The following is an 18,936-nucleotide window of genomic DNA, read 5'->3' on the forward strand; positions in this document are numbered from 1 at the left end:
TTAGATATATAATAGCTACACACGGTTGTATCATCTTTCGAATAAATTCAATATTTTTCTCCGATCAAGTTCTTATGGCTAAAAAAGGAACTGTTATTAGCGTTTGATCGCTGATTAAACAGACGCATTAACACGGCTAAGTACGAGACGCGAAGTGTAGCAGATAATGCAGTTATATACATATCGCGATTGAAACAATTGGCCTTGTATTAAAGATGAACTGAAACATTTTGATTTTTATCTCAATTTTTCCTTCTTATTCTATCTTCAAAGAACAGCTGATAATGTAATCACCAAATTAAATTATTTTCCTAAATTTAAAATATTTTCTATATTTTTTTATATCTTTACAGCACGTAGCATATCGTTTAAGAAGATCATTTTGATGAGTACTATCACAATTCATTTTCGGTCCTCCCACCATCTGGACGATCTTTCGCATAGTGCTGCTCTCAATTACGGATAGTCTCCATTCGACCAAGTGCTCGACCGTGCTGATCCGTTAATCCGACAGATAACATTTAGGCTTTTTATAATAATCAGAATCGCCTATCTAATTTCTATCAATAAAATTTATCTTGCTGTTCGAAGATGATTCAAAATTTCAATCGTGATCATGAATGTTATTACAAAATCGGATCGGCTTAACGTAGATATGTGCAACGAATTAAGGCAGCATGCAACAAGATGAGACAGGTAGGTATTAAGTGATTAAATAAACTGATAAAGATAAAAGAAGAGTAATATTTTCGTATTAACCATTGTTGATGTTTAATATGTAAAGACATTTTTAATTTTTACATATATTATATGTTATCAAATTTTAACAGTTACCCATATCTAATGAATTCATACGAATTTAAATATTAATCATATTTTATTCTTGTAAAAATCGATCTTAATAACAACAAATTGAATCAAAAAAATATAGATAAAATTTCAACATTTATATTATATATATTAAATATATATTTCAAATATATGCAATTTTTATTGTTTATATAGTTATGTTTGATATTAACTTTGATGAAGTCATATTTGTTAATTTTTATTTAAAGAAAGAAACGGATTAATATTACGTAAATCATCAATTCAGAAAATCTCGATTATTATAAAAATATAAAAATATAAAAAATATGCCTATACCATATAAAAATGAAATGAATTTAATAATAATGTCGCCTTTGTTCAGTATAGTAGTACCCTCGCTTTGCACTTTAAGAAAAATACTTGGAGTGGCAAGTAAACAAGCGTATTTAAAAATTATTAAATGTAACCGAGTATCGCAGTAGCGATTAATAGGAAATTTAAAATATGAAAAAATATTTGATAACGTATCGGTGTCAATCTTAACGTTATCATGGTGATGAAACAGATCAACATGCTATCGATTCTCTTATTTAGTAATTATCTCATGTATGTCTCACGTCATTCGATTGCTACTACATAATTACAATTACTACTGCGCAATGTTGTCTTGCGATATTTGCCAATGAACGTTTTTTGATCGATTTTAATGATTTATGTCAGACATATGTTCACTTTAATTCATATGCAAAAATAGTATGATTTATTGAAGGATACATCAATTTTAACATTGTATCTGGCAGTAAGAAAACGAATATTATTTTTAGATATTAAACATTATTTAAACAAGTCACGAGGTTTACTTTTAAATAAGTTCTTAATCGATATTACCAATGGAAATTTTCTGATTTAACTTTTTTGGTATAACGGAATTAATAATCGAAAATAACATTGCTTTTCTTATAATTTATGCATAAATGAAGCTATTTTTTTATGATTGCAAATTCTATGTTTTTATAACATATACACGATGCTCAATAATTATATTAATTAAGTCAACGCAATGAGTACGAACAATCTATCTTTCTTACAACGTAATTAACATCAATTCCGCGAAATGATGCGTTTAATTTTTTTCAAGCTATTAGAGCTCAATTTGATGGCGCGATAACTGTGTGAGACTCGTGATTAATACTTCATATTTCTTCTCGAGACAAACTGTTTTACACATTAATTGTTAACTAATTACCGCACGTGCGTTAGTATCGGCATATTTTAACCGCAACCGTGACCAACACGACGTGTGCAGTAAATGGAAGATAATAACAGTTGTTAAGTGGCCGTTAACGGTCATAAAATTATTCGAGTTAAAATGCCGTCGTAAAACGTTGTCTGTTCAACTAATCATTTTAACCTGCTTACATCAAAGTGTATTATTTATTTTAAAGTTATAGGCTTCGCATGAGATTCACAATTACCAAATTACAGCGAGACGATAGCAATCGCATTACTAAATAAGATCATTAATCTCTTTATCTGAAGAGCAAAAAGTTCACAAATTTAAGATATAATTTTGCATTTATGCCATCGTATAATCAAAAAATATTCTCTAGATAAAGCCTAATTATTTTTTTTTAATCTAACAAGTACCTTTTAAAAATAAAATAATAAGTTTACGTTATGAAAAATAATTATTACATTATTTAAAATTTACTTTATTTAATATTTAAATAAAGTAACGAAACTTAGATTTTTTTTAATGAATGTATTCATTTATTAGTTCATCACGAAAGTACGGTATCACGTCTTTCGCTCTTTGAATTTACATGTATTTATGACGTTTCTCAGGCAAAAATAAAATTATTTCAAATAAAAAAATTGACATGAAAAACTGCTACAATTTTCTAACATTTTGCTACTTATTGCTGCATTTTATAATGAATCATACTTCTCGTTTTAGCTAAGCGTATAAAAGAAGTGAGACCAGCGAACTTGAGGAGAAAATAAATGCGATAACTGATCGTCATTTGTGCTGTTTCGCGAATAAAGGAAATGTCCGCGCGTCGAAACGCGCTCGCAAATTTATCTCGCCAATTAGCGGCGATCGCCGATACTGGCGTGATGTGTGATAGTTAACGTCACCGAAGGTTCGCGATATACGACGAATCAGTCTTTTCTCTCGTCGTGGGCGAAAGACAAAGAAATCCAGCGACGAAGTGGAGATGCGAGGGATAAATCTGTTAAAATGAAATGAACTCCTTATAACTCCTTGAGAAAACGCATCTGTATCTGTTCATCTTTTGATATATGTGCCTCTGCTGACATTCTACGTCAAATTCGAGAGACGAAAGCTCTCCTTGCCAAAAACTTGAGACTCCATTACTCGGGGAGATTCCAACTTTTGCTCGCAGCAAATGCGAATTTTCTCGGGTCAGTACAAACAAGCAATGTCCACATTGACATTATTAGCAAATAAAGATCGACACGTCAAGACGTTTTGCAGCCGTAGACATTTGCACGTTATAAATTATATTTATGAACATGCAATAACGTAATAAGAGGATCAAGGCGAATCGAACACGTCTGTCTGGTATCCTTTCCGATCGCTATTCGTCACTTTTTATTTTAGTGTGTTGTACGTTAATCCTCGAACATTATGCGACTTGAAACATATTTCGTATTGCAATTTAATAAATTTTAATTCAGTTTGAAATTAAACTGAATTAAATTACTAATTATAAATTAATAATGTAGTATATATAATATATTAATTTTTGTTCCTTTTATATAAAAAATGAATAACGCGTTTGTAATGCCTAATTTAGTTCAATTTGATTAAGATGTTGACATTTGATTGCTCCTTTGTTTAATTTAATTCGACATTTTTATCGAGGAGCAATTCACTCTCGATTTCACAATAGGCGAGACGAGCTCTCTCATATGGCCTCATATGACTTTCCGCCAATTCTGAAATACTTTGTACTGTCTCGAGCTTACGCGATGCACTTATGCAAATTCCTACGCCATACCGTTCAAACCGGCGAGTCACGCGATCGGACGAGAGGTGTGAACTTGAGAGAGACACGCGCGACGTTGTTCTATGTCGTAAATTATCCATGCGAATGCAAAAATCGATCGCTATTACGATCCACGTGGATCGCTATTACTATCCATGATACAGCAAACTGATAGGATATATGGTGTTCACCAATGGAGCCCGAACGCATTGTGCAACCGGCACCGTCGAGGGACGGATTTCGGTACCTCGACGTCGAAGGTGTGCCAGATAGATTTCACATCGGGTAATTGCGAGTTCTACATCCTACCCGCACTCTGTTCTGTCTCAGGCTATGGAGCTGTGGAGTGTACAATTGAAAACTTGTAGTGTCAATCAGATAATCGTAGCAGATTTTAATAGACCGGTATTACGTCATTACTATTCAAAAAGTGAAAAAGACATCGGCTTTTTATATTCAAATCTCTTTCTGACGTTTTAACGTGTATTTATTATCTTCCAATACATAGTTCTTGTATGACACTTGATATAAATTAATGAAATTTTGCGAAAGTGTCCTCGCTCTAAATTTTAATCATTGTTTCGTTACATCGTTATGTATTATACGATCTTTTGGTCGCAGGATTCTCCGGGCATCCAGCGATTTGCAATTACAATGGCGACGCGGCGCCTAGATCAGCAGGAGGACTTCTGACAGATCGGAGATATCGGATTTCTGCGGTGATAACATCGCCTTCGTGAGATCTCGTCATCATCGATACGACGACGACAGTTCGGGAAATCGTGAAGGAGAGTCACTCCTCGCGGAGAAGTCTTAGTGCGCTTGTGGCGAAGCTCACTCGGTTCAGTCGCTTTGGTTCCATCTAATTGGGAAACATGTCAAGAATGCGCATTCGCGGCGTGCCTGCCGCTTCAACGGGAATGTCGTGATTCCGGGACCTGAATCGCGGAAATTGTCATCCCTTGGGAATTACCTCTTGTCCGATCCACGTCCAGATTTCAGCGTCGCCATAGTACCCGAGAATGTCCAAGAAGCAATGGCTCGCCCTACTGTTACTATTCCTCGCATATCTGACACTGGGCGCCTCTATTTTTCATGTCATCGAGAGTAAGAACGAAGAGAGGACAATCAACGAGTCTATAAAAGAACGCATAATAATCTACAGTAAGAAAAGATACATAAAGATAATAATTGCTGATATATCGGCTATCTTGCACGAAAATCGCGTGGTTCTTAATCCGTCCTTATTAACGAGAAATCTTCCAGATACTTGATACAATTGCTTTGATGCATTATATAATGATATTCGACAAATACAACTCGGTGTTTTAAATTTCTGTCAAAATTTGCCTATAACTTCCATTATCGGTTTCTTCTTAATGAAAATTTCTTCGAAATATTTTAATTATTTTATTATTGGAAATAAAGAATTTTTTGATATTAAAGCGAATAAAGAAAACATATTTCTGATTTAAATCTAAGCAACTCTTAATAGATTGATAATTCGATTATGTAATTATTTTTTAAAATATTTAATTCAAAATTGGAAACTAGCTAAGTGACAAATGTTATCTTTTTGCTAAACAAACATCTAAATTTTAAAAAATTATTTTAAACATATTTATTCATTATTGTTCATGATTAGCAAGAAATATAAAAGTAGCAAATCTTCCGATTTTTAAAAGTTATTTTAATAATGGCAAACTTTGTTGGAGCACCGGTGATGTATCAAACGGAAAGCTACGTGAGCGGAATGACTAAAACACAAACCAAGTTGCAATTGTCATTTGTAATGCATAGTTGCAATGCGACATTGAACAATCCGCGTATCTATTTATTAAAATACAGAGAGGTTCTTGGAATATTAATAGCGGAGCTTATTTTATAAATTAAATATGATAAAAGAAATTAATATTATTACAGTTGTTGCAATTCAATAAACGGTAGCTAAACTTTTCAATGAATGGTTATTAAATTTTTTAATTTTTGTTCTCTAATGGCCATGTTTATCAATGTAGATTAATTTTAATCTTTGTTAATCTTAAGTTAATTTTGATAGATCTAAAAATTAGAAAAAGATAAAGAGTAAATTAAATCGAGATAAAAGTCCAGCTATATTAATAGAAATGGACATGAAAACAAATTTTCCTGAGATCTCATTATCGATGTTTCAATTTAACGTATCTTTGTTAACAAATGATATTTTCCATTTCGATAAGCGAAAAGATACCCTCGAGATTTCGTTATCACGGAAATTAAAGTTTAAGGCTCTAAACATTAATTGGAAGCATCTTAACAAAGACATCAGTATCGTGCTCCGACATCTTACAATTAATCAGCCGATTACGCGGTCGTTCGTAGTGTCTCGAGATTTCGGTGATAATAATGCAAATAATGCTTAGGCCACGGATTATATAGAAGACGAGTCCAGCGTGTAAAACGTTCAAAACTTCCGACATGCAACTACTAATGAGATACCTTATGCATATTTAGCATCTTAAAACAGTTCTGTCATCGACTGAGGTTGCATTAATTCACTGTGTGACGGTCGCCTGTCGTTTTCTAAATCATTAATGTTATTACAACAAACATGTTCCTTTTAACGTACAATCATGCGTACATATTTATTGGGGTAACGGAGTCTTGAAATTCTAATTCCTTGAAGTTCTAAATATTGCAAAGTTTTTATCTAACATCTTAAATTTTTCAGATATCGAAATTGACGAACTTGAACCTTTATATACCTCTAGATGCATAGACTATTAAATATTAGAGCTTTTATGTTCTCAAAAGTTCTCGAATTTCTCGGAAGGCTGGATTTATAGCAATTGCGAAAAATGCATTGGATCTTTTGTGACGACGATCTCTGCAAATAGCCGGAAAGTCGACTGTTTGGCGTCATTGGGTTTTGTATGCATGACCGTGCCCGATGAATTGTTCACGCAAGAAAAGGGCGTTATTCAAATGGAGCCCGACAATGTCGCGCGACGAAGAGTTGGCATTAGTCGACGGCCAGTGTCAGTGTCACTGGAAGGGCTGACTGATTACGAAATCATTATCTCATCGGCCACTCCTGTCAAAATCGCCGCATCAAAAGTGATGATATCCGCTCACGTGCTTAACCCCTACCTCGGGTGACCATCACGAAAAATAAAAACACGTTCTCGCGTGGAGAACTACAGGATTATTTATTTTTTTTTTTTTTCTGCGAAGAATGCCCTGATTTTCTTAGCCTTGACGTACGCTTGCGTACCGGTCGCAATTGTGTGCGCGGAAGGTCCAAGCGAGACTTGCTTGCACAAACCGACAATATAAGACGACAAATATCGACTGATAAGATAGCGTAGTAAAGCAATAGTTTCGAAAACGGAGATTGTTCCGTTCGGAGAGCATGGTGAAAGAGAGGGACTATCCTGGTGGACGGACGCAGACACGCGAGATAAAGTTCGAGATCATCCAATGGCAATTATCTGTTTTTCAAACACGTAATTATCCTTTTTTTAGATTTACTTTCCAACCATTGTAACGGTATTGAAAATGATACGTACGGCATTCTGGCGAACCTCTCCGATTATTGCGGCAAGTCGATCTCCAATGAAATCGATGCCAGAAAAGAATATCGCCGATGGGATTTCTACAACAGTTTCTACTTCGCTTACACGGTCGTTAGCACTATCGGTAGATATCAGTTGAAGTATTTAAATAGCGTAGGTCCACTTTAAGTACAAAAATGTATTTAGAATCAGCTTTTATCTAAAGTGAATGGATTATATACTTATGTCATTTTTTTTGTACTTTTTAATTGTACGTAATTACAAGATTTTTTTTGTTTGCACATTTATTCTGAGTACGTAAAGGTTTAACAGATATTCCAAGAAGGTGTTTGAAGAATTAAGACACTCTAGTTAGAGAAGAAATATTTATCGAATTCTTATTTTATCTAAGCTATTATTTCTTTAAATTGAAATACATAATTTTATATTACAATAGTTACAACTTTATTGTAAAAACATTTCCTTTATTTGAAATTTCCTAAAACTTAATTTCAAATTACTATGATTTTTTTTGAAAATATATTTTTTTTTTCATTGCTAGCTTCCCTTTAATCTATCAACAATTTCCAGTATTTTTTTACTTTTTCTAAATGATTAATTTATTATTACTCAGGATATGGCAATCTGGCACCTACAGATACTCTCAGTCGCATCCTGATGATCTTCTACGGACTTATAGGCATCCCGATGAATGGGATTTTGCTGACGCAGTTGGGTGAATTTTTCAGCCGCGTGTTCATTAAGGCCTATCAAAAATACAAATCCTACAAGAATCGCCAGTCATCTGAGTATCCCTGCAAGAAGCCGATACGATCTGATGCGCGTAAAATAATGCGACTAGCCGCGCAGATCCTTTTATATCTGATACCCGGCTTCATCGTGTTCATTTTCTTCCCAGCAATCCTGTTCATGTATTACGAGCGCTGGACTTATGATCAATCGGTCTATTACGCCTTTGTCACTCTCACGACCATCGGTTTCGGTGATCTCGTGGCAGGTGAGTACATTCTATCTTATCGATTCTTCAGACACATGAGAAACGAGTGATTATTTTTTTATCGCTGGCAAGCAAGGTTCTGTTTTTGCGATACAAATCGTGGAATTGCGCGCTCTTCGACAATTCTCGGAAATATGCTCTTTTATATTCTATGAATAATATATCAATCATTTAATCATATCATTTATTACTCAAATTAATTCAGACATGTGACAAAAATATATTGCCATAGAGATAAAATAGTATTGATTGCAACATGATTAAAGGAATTTTGTATGTCAGTATCTGTTAAAGTAAACAGATTTAAAATACGGAGAATAATTTAGAATACGTTTCGTTGTGTTATTATATCGTCGATTATTATTTTAAAAATTTTACAAAACGCTTCATAAAATATTTTACATACAATAACGGAAGAGATAAAAATATTTCTATTATATGTCTATACATAAAACAGAAAAACATAAGAAATTCTAGGAACTTATATTCTGAGAAAAAAGTATTGAATTTTTTTTTAAAAGAGATGAGATATGGATATGTTATTGGAGATCATATTTTTGTTTATATTCAAAGAAATACAAAATTCAGAATTATTAACAGATTTATTAATTATTAATTTATTCGAGTTAATTTAATTTAACTTGGTTGAACTACTTGAGACTATAATGATAAATTTTGTCAGCTTTCTTGATTGATAATATTGAAACTGTATACACTTGTACTCTTATCACATACATCAATCGTTTCCAAGTATGCAATCTATGAGCTTACCTTCCGCCTAATTAAAAGACAAATGTTCAATCATTACATGCTCACGTTGGAGACAGATTTTAACTCGTAAGTTATTTCATACGCCTACCATAAATTAAAATTATTTGCATAGTAATCAACTAATAAAAAAAATAATTAATAAAGAATATTTATACGTAAAAATAGTCTGCTATTTTTAATTCTCTCCTTGAATATCAGGCCAAGATAATAGAAAGGGAAGTGGTCCATTCTTCATCATGTACAAGATATTTCTGATTTGCTGGATCTCCTTCGGATTAGGCTACATCGTTATGATAATGACATTCATCGCTCGCGGTATGCGCAGCAAAAAGATCACGAGGCTCGAACACAAACTGGCGATGAATCTCAAGCATACGCAGAGCAAGATTTGGAACGAGTTTAACAAAGAAGTCAACTACCTGCGCCGCGTTTTTAACGAGCTACAGCTCTCTAAGGTCAAAGTAAGTGACCTGGTCTGGATCAGATATCCTTAAGTAATATGCTGCGAAAATACTTTCTCATATTTTTTATAAAAATATTCCTTATATTATCTTTTTTATTTTCCTAAGAAAACTGTTAATAAACTAATCTTAATAAACGTAAATCTTAATAAACTAATAAGTTTATCCCCTTATTAACGTAGTGGATTAATACAGAATATTATAAACAGTAATTATAACTTTTTATATTATTTCTATTATTAATACAAATTATTAATCTTTATTGTGTAATTATATATTAATTAATTATATATTTAATATTTATTGTTTTTTATCAGAGAGTATACGTAGATGAGTACGATTACGAAGTACCTACGGCAAAATTTCCGCGCAGCAACAGTTTCCCGAATCTCCGAGATTTAACAATTGGTGGCTACACGGACACTTATATACCACATCCACGACGACGAGCTAATAGCGAAGTAGTACCAACAGTAAGCCATTTTTCAAGCGTAATATAATTTTTTTTTAAGATTATATCTTAAATGATGTGTTATTTTAAGGATGAACTTACACGTGTGGTGTCTGAGACGGATCTTCAACGAATAGATAAAAACGCAACATTCGCTGCACACGCTATAGTGCAACCGGCAGAACTTCTAGCGCGTTTGGTGAACATCCTCGGTTATATACCTCCGCGGGATGACTTCGAGTGGGATCAGATCGAGAAACAAACCGATGTGCAGAACGAGACGCAACAAAGTAAATCGATCGATCAGGATCTAGCCAACAACGTTTCCCAATGGACAATCGGCGGTGACAAGTTCCCGATCGGTAAGCCTCGATCCAGAGCGGCCAGCGAAATACGATTGCGCGCTACGAAGGACGATTCCATCCAAAATAACGCCGAATGGACTTGGTCCGGAGTAGCCTCGACGAAGCTGCAAGAGCTGATGAAAGATCGCGACGCGACCATATCCTCAAAGGACAACGCTAACAAGCCGTACAAGAAGTTTGCATCGTTCGCTTTGCCAATCACCGCGCCCAAAAATTTCTTCCCCAGATGGAGGAAACAGTTCGCGAACAAAAGATTGTCGGACGTTGGTCCTAATACGAGGAATACGGAAAAAGTCGTCGAGACAATAGACGATAATGAAAAGAGCAATCAACAGAATAATTCGATGGGTCCGCTGCCTTCATATTTGAGCGAAAGGCGCGAATCAATCTTGAAGAGGCCACATTATTATACGCATACTGGTGGTGATCTACCGAATTATCTGGAAGGCAATAATCTGCTGGAAGAGACAAGTCTGGCAGATTTTCTTAGAGCCTTAACCGCTCTTCACGCAAAAGTAGGAACAGTTCCCGATGAATATGCCACTAAACCCAAAAGAAAACTAGGAACGGCCTGCCTGAGTCCGCCGAAGTTACCCAGTCTCTTTACTCTTTTCTCGAATGCGCCTGATTCGATTTCGGCGACTCAAAGCAATCAGAATACCGTCACGGGAGCGCAGTCGTATCAATCGAGTAGAAGAGTATCCCTTAAATTGGCTGATACCAATTATTCCGGCTCCAGCACTCCTACAGCCTATATCAGGAAGGGAAGTGTTCCAATGAAATCTAGATTCTCTTTGAGGCCGGTAGCGACCCCGGTGAGTCCTCCCACACCGTCTGATTATGAGTCACCACGATTGTCGGTAAGCTCAATCACGTTTTTGTGAAATTCTATACACTTCTTGTAAGAAGTTGTAACTAATCATATATTTTAAATCTAAATAAATGAGATAATTTGCGTAAATTTTGAGTTTGAATTTGAGTTTTTGAATTTATTTTAAAACGATATTTTTCAATTGTGATTCTCTCAGAGACTAGACGATCGGAATCTTCAAGGATCCATCTCAACGGAACCCTTCATTTCCGTGTCACAGAAGAAACCGCTCGTAAATATGGAAGGATTACCGGGAATTTCGTCGCCGATCCAACAACCATTCAGTACCCGACGTTTTTCCATAAGACCCGCTCAACTCAGTACGCAACCGAGTCCAACAAGCACCAAGTCTACTCCTACGCCATTACATACGCCTAAACCGCTACCGAAATGGAAAGCGGGTATGCTTCAGCGGCAGATCACTCAGATGAATCTACGTCGTCGCTCCCGAGCGTCGAGTCTTAGCGACGTTTATTCCGACAAACACGAGAAGACTATTGCCCCTCTAAGCCCTCTCGCTATAGACAACACTAAAATCATCGATGTTAGCAAACCAAGTAATCAAAAAACAGTGACTATTATGTCGCCGGCAGAGATGAATGTGACGAGAAATGAATTTCAGAATTCTGCAGTAATTCCTTCAGATTTATCGAGAGACGAACGAACTGCATCGTGGAGGCATCAGGAAGACACAGTTTCATCGACTAATCCCTTCGTTCTCGGATCCAATGAGCCGACCGCAGCGTTAAATGAATCTATGATTTTAAGCATGCATAAGGATGAAAGATATCCTCCAAGAGATTCCCTACCAGTTTATGAACCGGTTTACAAATCGCCGTCCTCCTCAGTGTTTGAACAGAAATTAATAAAATGTAACGATGGACTCGATAGGACATTTCAAAAAGGGATGCAGGAAACAAATGTAGATCTCAAAGAAGCTCCGCTTAAAATGGAGAAGAAACAGGATAATATTCATGTGTATGTAATGGATAATTTAAGTGAACCTCGAGAAGCATCTTCGGCTAGTAGTAGTTCCCTAGAATCGAAAAAAGGGAAGCCCAGTGTATTAATAGATTCATATAAACCACCGCTGCAAATGACGATAGAAAAACCGATAATCAATCCATTTGAGCAGTATAGAGCCATGACAAAGGCTGCTCAAAAAGGAGATGCAGACTTGAAGGAAGTTAAAATTGAAAAACCCAGGTGAAAAATAAAAACGAAAAAGTTTTGTGATCATATTATATGGCGGATTAAAAAGTTAAAATAGACAGTGTTCCATTTAATTTTAAAAAACAGACAAATATTTGGAATCAAATTTTGTTAACAAAAATGAGACACTAATAATTGCTAAAAATTGATATTTATAGACATAATTGATATATATAATAATTGATATTTTTGTTAACAAGAAAAATTGATTCTACATTCTGTAAAAAATAATACAATGAATCCAGTTTCATTATCGAAAAGGATAACTAAATGTAAAATTGTTATAGGAATCTTGCCGAATATGCAATTCTGCATTACTTGTACAAGAAACGATATTAATCTTTATCTTATACATACTAATTCGGAAATTTCTTACTTCTTACTTAGTATGCATAGTAACAATTAATATACTCATGCTTCGAAACAATATGTAATTTATTATTAAACAAGATTATAGAGAAAATTTTATACAAATGCGTTTATCGATATGCAAGTTTCGGAAAAATATAATTTAGCAGTAAGTCGACTAGTTTTTTGTGGAAAAGTTGTTATCAAAGTATATAATTATCTATATAATTTTCCAAACTGGTCGTTTTTAATATTTTTCAAGAGAAATATGAAATATTTTAAGATAGCTAATGCTAGTGTAATGATAATTATTAGACATATGAGTAAATTATTATGCAAATTAGATTTTAAATTTGATAAGAAAGAAGACTGTGATATAGTGAATAAAGCATATATATCCTCAATAAGCGAATAGCAAAAGTAATTAAAAAAATATAGTATATAAGTAGATAAATAAGTAAATTACAAGAAATTATTATGAAAGATAGTGAAAGATAACAAATATATTTAAAAAAGTTCATTGATTCGAAAATTTATTGTTATATGTTAGAACGTAAATTATATTAACGAAATTGCATAGTAATATTTCATATCACAATTTAAATATTGTCGCGATCTTGTGATTTGCACATTTATCAATCACTTGCACGATCGATATTTATTTCATTAAATCTTGAAATTAACTTCATTAAATGTAATAAAGGAAGGAACAAAAAACGTTTTACGAAATTTATAACATTTTATTGACAAGTTCTTGCAGAATAAATTATAAAGATGTATTTGGTGTCTGGAGCGGTAGCTGTGAATTAATTAATTAAATTAAAGTCCAGTTAAATTCCAGATCTTATCCGGAAAAATTCAGTTAAAGGATTATATCCCTGAAAAATTGTCTATATGCTTATACATAAGTAAAGCGTCGTTACACTTCCTCATGCATTCATTTGTACGATTTCACAATTAGCATCTATCGGTGACAAGAAGTTTATCACTCGACGGTAATGATCCATCGTGCCGAGATAATACAAATAAACTCATACAAAAATCTAATAAATCTAATAAATAACTTTCCGGCACGTGGATTGAAATGAAACTAAATGCAATATAAATATTTTTTTTGTATTGACGTAACTCTCTTTTTAATAACGAGAAGATTACGAATGTGCTACGATAATGTTTCTAGCTGCTTTCGTATTTCCTCGACGAGATTGCTACGTGATATGCGGGTTTCCTGTCGCGTCGACACCACTCTCAATGTAACTTCACCCTTTGCCAGTTCACCTTCTCCGATGATTATTGCCAATGGGATGCCATTCTCCTCACAATGCTGCAATTGCGCCAAAAGTTTTGCGTTCTTTTTGTATGATTGTTCCGCTTTCACGCCAGCTTCCCACAAATCCACCAATATCTTCATTCTCTCCTCGTGCAGATTTTTCTGTGCGCTTGCCACGAATACCTCAATTTCAGCAGTACGCGTTTTTAGGCCCTTGTTTGCCAATTTTGCCTCCATAACGCTGAATATTCGTTCCACACCCAACGACACACCAACGCAAGGTACATTTTTATTCTTGCTGTCAAACATTCCCACTAAATTATCGTAACGGCCACCGCCTGCTATGCTACCAACACCAACATCGTCTCCTGTGAAAAATTAATGAAACTATTGATATTATGCCGGATATATATATATATATATATATATATATATATATATATATATATATATATGATATTATTTCGTAACACGTTCCGTTCCATGATGTAAGAAAATTTAAGAAAGAAAAATTGATATGCATACCGCACAATATAGCTTCGTAAATAATACCCGTGTAATAGTCAAGCCCCCTTGCGAGACTCAAGTCAAATTTGATTTTATCCAGAATTTTGTAGATACCACAGTACTTTAACAACAATTCCATGGAATCTAAACCTTGCACGGCAACGGTTTGTTTCATCAGTTCTTTGTCTTTTCTCAATTCTGCTATTAGTTCCACCCCGCCGGATTGCGAGACATATTTGCCGACCTTATCGGCGATGTGTTCGTCTAATCCTTTCTCCTCCGTCATTTCTGTTTTCACTTCCTCCCAAGGGCTCTTGTCCAGCTTATCCACGGCGGAGCAAATTGCGCGAAATTGATTATGCGGCACACCGCATGCAGCAAATATACCATCTAGGAGAGACCTATGATTCACTTTAATTAAGTATGGTCCCAGATTCAAAACTTCCAACGCTTCGCACACGACCCGAATGCACTCTACATCTGGTAACATCGAGTCGTACTGGCCGGCAATATCAAAATCCTTAAAAAAATATGAATGTTAATGTTTAAGTCAAGTGTTATGGCCAGAAGTGTTAATGTCAATATTAATGCCAATGAAATGAAATATTCTCGTATGTAGTATTAAACATATTGTACTTACACATTGATAAAATTCCCTGTATCTGCCTTTCGTTGTGGCTGGATTATCTCTCCGGTAGACCTTAGCAATGTGATATCTCTTAATAGAAGAGATCTTGCTCATGGCTAGATACCTTGCAAAAGGAACTGTCAAATCATATCTAAGTGCAAGGATCTCGCCACCTTGATCCTTCAGATCATAGATGAGCTTGGAGTCTTCACCGTATTTACCAGTTAAAACATCCTGTGTAACAAACATGATCAGTTAATGCCAATGAAAGTAATTAATATCTTTAATAATCCTTACTTTTAGCTCAAATACAGGCGTATCTATTGTTTCAGCGCCGTGACGTTTGAATACTGATATTATCTTCTCCAGTACTCCCAATCGCAGCGCCATTTGCTCCGGATTATAATCCCTCGTGCCTTTTGGCGTTTTGAGGATGAGTTTGTGAGGGCAACCATTCTCCTCTCCCAATTGTGCTTTTAGTTCCAACAACTTGGCGACTTCCTCCGCTATCTACAAACAGGCAAACAAATATATCATTAATATACGAAACGTGATATCACTCTCGTTCACAGTTATCCAGGGTACGATAGTCGAGAACGTCGTACCCACCTGTGGCGTCGTAGACATCACGTTGCGAGTGTATTTCCATACGATGGGAACAGAATTGTTGCATATCAGACGTAACATCGTGAGTGGATGAAGAAATTATAAGGCCAGAATAAAAGAGAAAAGCCCCCTCAATGTTGATTTATCAAACTAGTCCAAACAGCAGAGATAATATCAGTAAGCAAGCTAGGAAGAGGCTGCCATTAATTATTGCCAGAGTCTACAATTAATGCTGTTTTTTTTCTTTTCTTTATTTTTGAATTCACAGAATTTGGAAAAGAAATCTTTTATGAAAGTTAGTTGTCATGCAGAAGCCTTTGCATTTTAGAACAAATCTTTACACCATGGTAATTTTACAATAATTCATGGCAGCTCTGCTTGCAAGCAACTGGCTGCCTCACCTTTTCGTCTAGCATATTTTTGCTAATATAGCAAGTATTCTTTAGTCGTTCAATCGTTTCTGCTAGAGAAGTGAGTGGTACTTCTGCAGTAGGAAACATTAGACGTTCTTCCTGAGCAAAGCTTTTCATGTTATTATGCCACCTGTTCAGATGTGGCCACCTTACAAGCTCATCGTTAAGGACGACACATAATGTATCATATAGTTCAGTGTCTTTAGACGTTGGGTACCAACTACAGACATAGCTGACATCCGCAAAATCATCATTTAAACTTTTTAATTCAATATTTATATCAGACTGCTCTCTGTATTCCTGAGAAATGAGATGTGTCTCTCTAAGGAAAGACATTGATAACAAGAAAAGAGAAATCTACTTTTTGCTTTCATATTGAAAGACATTGGTAATAAGAAAAGAGAAATCTACTCTTTGCTTTCATATTGCGAGGAGTTTATTGCATCATACGCATTGTTACGAATGGTTAGATCTGTTCGCTCCAATTGCATTTTTTTGTTAGAAACGAAATCAGTTACACCTTAGATAAACAAGCTCCGAGAGAAAATCGAGAATGGAAAGCGCAGCTAAAGCCAACAGACCTGACCATGTCTGAATTAAGAAGCGAAGGTACAAGGTGCGAAATGTCAAAAGCAAAAAAAATCGAAAGTCGCTCTCAAGCATCTGCGAGTGCTTCGTCACTTATTTCGCGGAAGGAAGTGAAAGGGACATTGTGGAAGGGTGTAATTATGCCGAGCCCCCGTCGAGGACAGAGAGGAGAAAGGAAGTACATCTGTCACGAAAACCGTCCGTCGAAATTCGTTTTCGCGGAGATGAAAAAAGAAGGGACCCAAGACGAGAGAGAAAGAGCCGCGTACCTGCGTGTTGTTGGCCTTCGCGGCTTTCAACCGTCGCACTACCTCGCCCTGTTTCTTCACGCGATCCAACAACGTATTCCTCGATATTTCGTCAGCCATCGCTGCTACCAGCATCGCACGCGGGGCCCGATTCCGTGCGTTCCGCTCACCGGCGGATTACTTTATAGCTTCTAGAGCGAATCGCGTCGTGCGAACGATATCCCACCACGTGACCCCGCCGCCGCGACAATTTGAGAGAGGATCGACTGTGGGCTCGACTCGCGAAACCAGTCCGCTGATTACTACACCTCGCGCACTCGACCCAACTGAACGTATATATACAGCCATGATTAATGTGCATGTGTGGGAGTGCGGGAAAGAGAAAGAAAAAAAAGAAGAGATAGAATTTTCGACGAGATCTATCCTGCACCACATTGGAAGAAAAAGGAGGAGAAAGGTCCAAAAGTTCGGCCGATCAGATGAGACTAAAGTATCCGTGAAGTGCGCGCAAGGTGCAACCGAGATCCCACGTGCGTGAAGCATGACGTACCGCGTTCCGAATTTCAGAACGCCGACAATTTCAGGATGAATTGCAGTTCGTGATTTATTCGCACGACTCACGACTATATCAAGGGGATACAAAAGGGGCTATAAGATGAATGAAGGAAAAACGTGCCTCACACGTAACTCACGTAACGCAATTTTGATGGCTCTACTATAGATCTCACGATAAAAAAACGTGGTCAAGGACAGGAAGCGCGGTGGGGGAAGGAATCCTCCAACGATGCGTCTTTGACGCTGCACGGCTAACTTCACGGTGAACAACGATGCATGATGAATACCACGTGGAATTTTTCTCATAACAACAAAAATACTCGATCTGCGATCTTCGATTGATTCTCGGCTAATTTCATTTTATAGAATTTTGATTAAATCAAAATTGACATTTTGTCTTCATTGCAATTATTTTAAAATGTCTGAAAAATTTTTTTAGGATTTATTTTTTTTAAATGTAGGTGAATTGTATTTTTTAAATATTTTATTTAATTAATTACATAAAACATTTTTTTTTTAATTTAAGACGTTCTTGAATTATCTTAATTGATAAAATGTCTCAAAATATTTCTATATATATTTTTTTAGTTATCATTTGTCATTATATATTTTATATATTTTTTTAATGTTTTAAGAATTGACTTTCTTTTTATAATCCACGAAGTGGTATAGGTCTCACAATACCCATTTCTATCAATGTAGATTCAATTTTGGTTTGACACATTTGACATTATTTTTATTTCTAAGAGTCAGAAAAAATAAAAGGTATATTAAACCAAAATTAAGATAATTAAATTAAGATAATTAAGATTGACATCGACATCGATAGAGGGCATAATTACTTTTTATACTTGTTTCTACTCGGTGTGTACCTGATGCCATATTGTAAGAATTAGACGACCGTAAGCGGTCATGAAAGAGATTCGGAATATAAACAGCTAACAGAGAGGAGCCGTCGTGGTCGTGCAGACTAAGTGTCGGATTGGTAGACGAGGGATCCCGAGTTCAAATCCAGTCGGTCTCCGTTAATTTTTTCCGAATCTAATAGATATCTTTCAATATTTTTTATTCGTTTGAAGCTTAGTCAAAGTTTTGAAGCATACATATGCAAAACATCCCGCTATATTGCATATTTCAATATCATGACACCTTTTAATGTGAATATATCGATTCGAGATTACTATTTATCGCTCGCAGTCCAATCCCTGTCTAATTCTAATTTAGTACATGCAATTACATCTGCAACCTGCAATCGATCTTTCCGAAC

At 35.4% G+C, this 18,936-nt stretch overlaps 2 protein-coding genes across 7 annotated transcripts; one reads left to right on the plus strand and one right to left on the minus strand.

Annotated features, from left to right (window-relative positions):
- The first annotated feature begins 74 nt into the window (after nt 1–74).
- Ork1 (open rectifier K[+] channel 1) lies at nt 75–13,386 on the plus strand. 4 transcript variants are annotated; one of them, XM_011648138.3, is made up of 9 exons: nt 75–696; nt 2,768–3,237; nt 4,446–4,988; nt 7,329–7,502; nt 7,992–8,375; nt 9,345–9,607; nt 9,925–10,080; nt 10,150–11,283; nt 11,452–13,386. In XM_011648138.3, exons 3-9 carry the CDS (start codon nt 4,847–4,849, stop codon nt 12,502–12,504), a joined length of 3,306 nt encoding a protein of 1,101 aa, XP_011646440.2. In that variant the 5' UTR covers nt 75–696; nt 2,768–3,237; nt 4,446–4,846; the 3' UTR covers nt 12,505–13,386. The 4 variants fall into 4 exon arrangements, with proteins under 4 accessions (XP_011646440.2, XP_011646437.2, XP_011646438.2 ...); XM_011648135.3 differs by lacking the exon at nt 2,768–3,237; XM_011648136.3 differs by lacking the exons at nt 75–696; nt 2,768–3,237 and adding an exon at nt 3,245–4,109.
- Nucleotides 13,387–13,573: 187 nt separating this feature from the next.
- On the minus strand, nt 13,574–17,746 carry HisRS (histidine--tRNA ligase). Of its 3 annotated transcripts, none has more exons than XM_011648134.2 (6): nt 17,136–17,746; nt 16,267–16,578; nt 15,557–15,769; nt 15,272–15,493; nt 14,650–15,151; nt 13,574–14,492 (listed from the first exon to the last, which is right to left on the minus strand). In XM_011648134.2, exons 1-6 carry the CDS (start codon nt 17,247–17,249, stop codon nt 14,017–14,019), a joined length of 1,839 nt encoding a protein of 612 aa, XP_011646436.2. In that variant the 5' UTR covers nt 17,250–17,746; the 3' UTR covers nt 13,574–14,016. The 3 variants fall into 3 exon arrangements, with proteins under 3 accessions (XP_011646436.2, XP_088937122.1, XP_088937123.1); XM_089080996.1 differs by having other exon boundaries at nt 16,267–16,600; nt 17,136–17,743; XM_089080997.1 differs by lacking the exon at nt 16,267–16,578 and having other exon boundaries at nt 17,136–17,743.
- Between the last annotated feature and the right edge of the window lie 1,190 nt (nt 17,747–18,936).

Source organism: Pogonomyrmex barbatus, unplaced genomic scaffold (assembly GCF_055798465.1).
Source record: "Pogonomyrmex barbatus isolate J1 unplaced genomic scaffold, ASM5579846v1 scaffold4, whole genome shotgun sequence".
In the NCBI taxonomy this organism is placed as follows: Eukaryota; Metazoa; Arthropoda; class Insecta; order Hymenoptera; family Formicidae; genus Pogonomyrmex; species Pogonomyrmex barbatus.

Excerpts from the sequence above, each read along its gene's own strand:
- Ork1 (XM_011648138.3), top strand. The coding sequence starts at position 4,847 with ATGTCCAAGAAGCAATGGCTCGCCCTACTGTTACTATTCCTCGCATAT. Across the intron at positions 4,989-7,328 it reads AGAACGCATAATAATCTACA|ATTTACTTTCCAACCATTGT; the intron begins GTAAGAAAAGAT and ends TCCTTTTTTTAG. Across the intron at positions 10,081-10,149 it reads ATAGCGAAGTAGTACCAACA|GATGAACTTACACGTGTGGT; the intron begins GTAAGCCATTTT and ends TGTTATTTTAAG.
- HisRS (XM_011648134.2), bottom strand. The coding sequence starts at position 17,249 with ATGCTGGTAGCAGCGATGGCTGACGAAATATCGAGGAATACGTTGTTG. Across the intron at positions 15,152-15,271 it reads ACAGGGAATTTTATCAATGT|GATTTTGATATTGCCGGCCA; the intron begins GTAAGTACAATA and ends TATTTTTTTAAG. Across the intron at positions 14,493-14,649 it reads TTACGAAGCTATATTGTGCG|GAGACGATGTTGGTGTTGGT; the intron begins GTATGCATATCA and ends AATTTTTCACAG.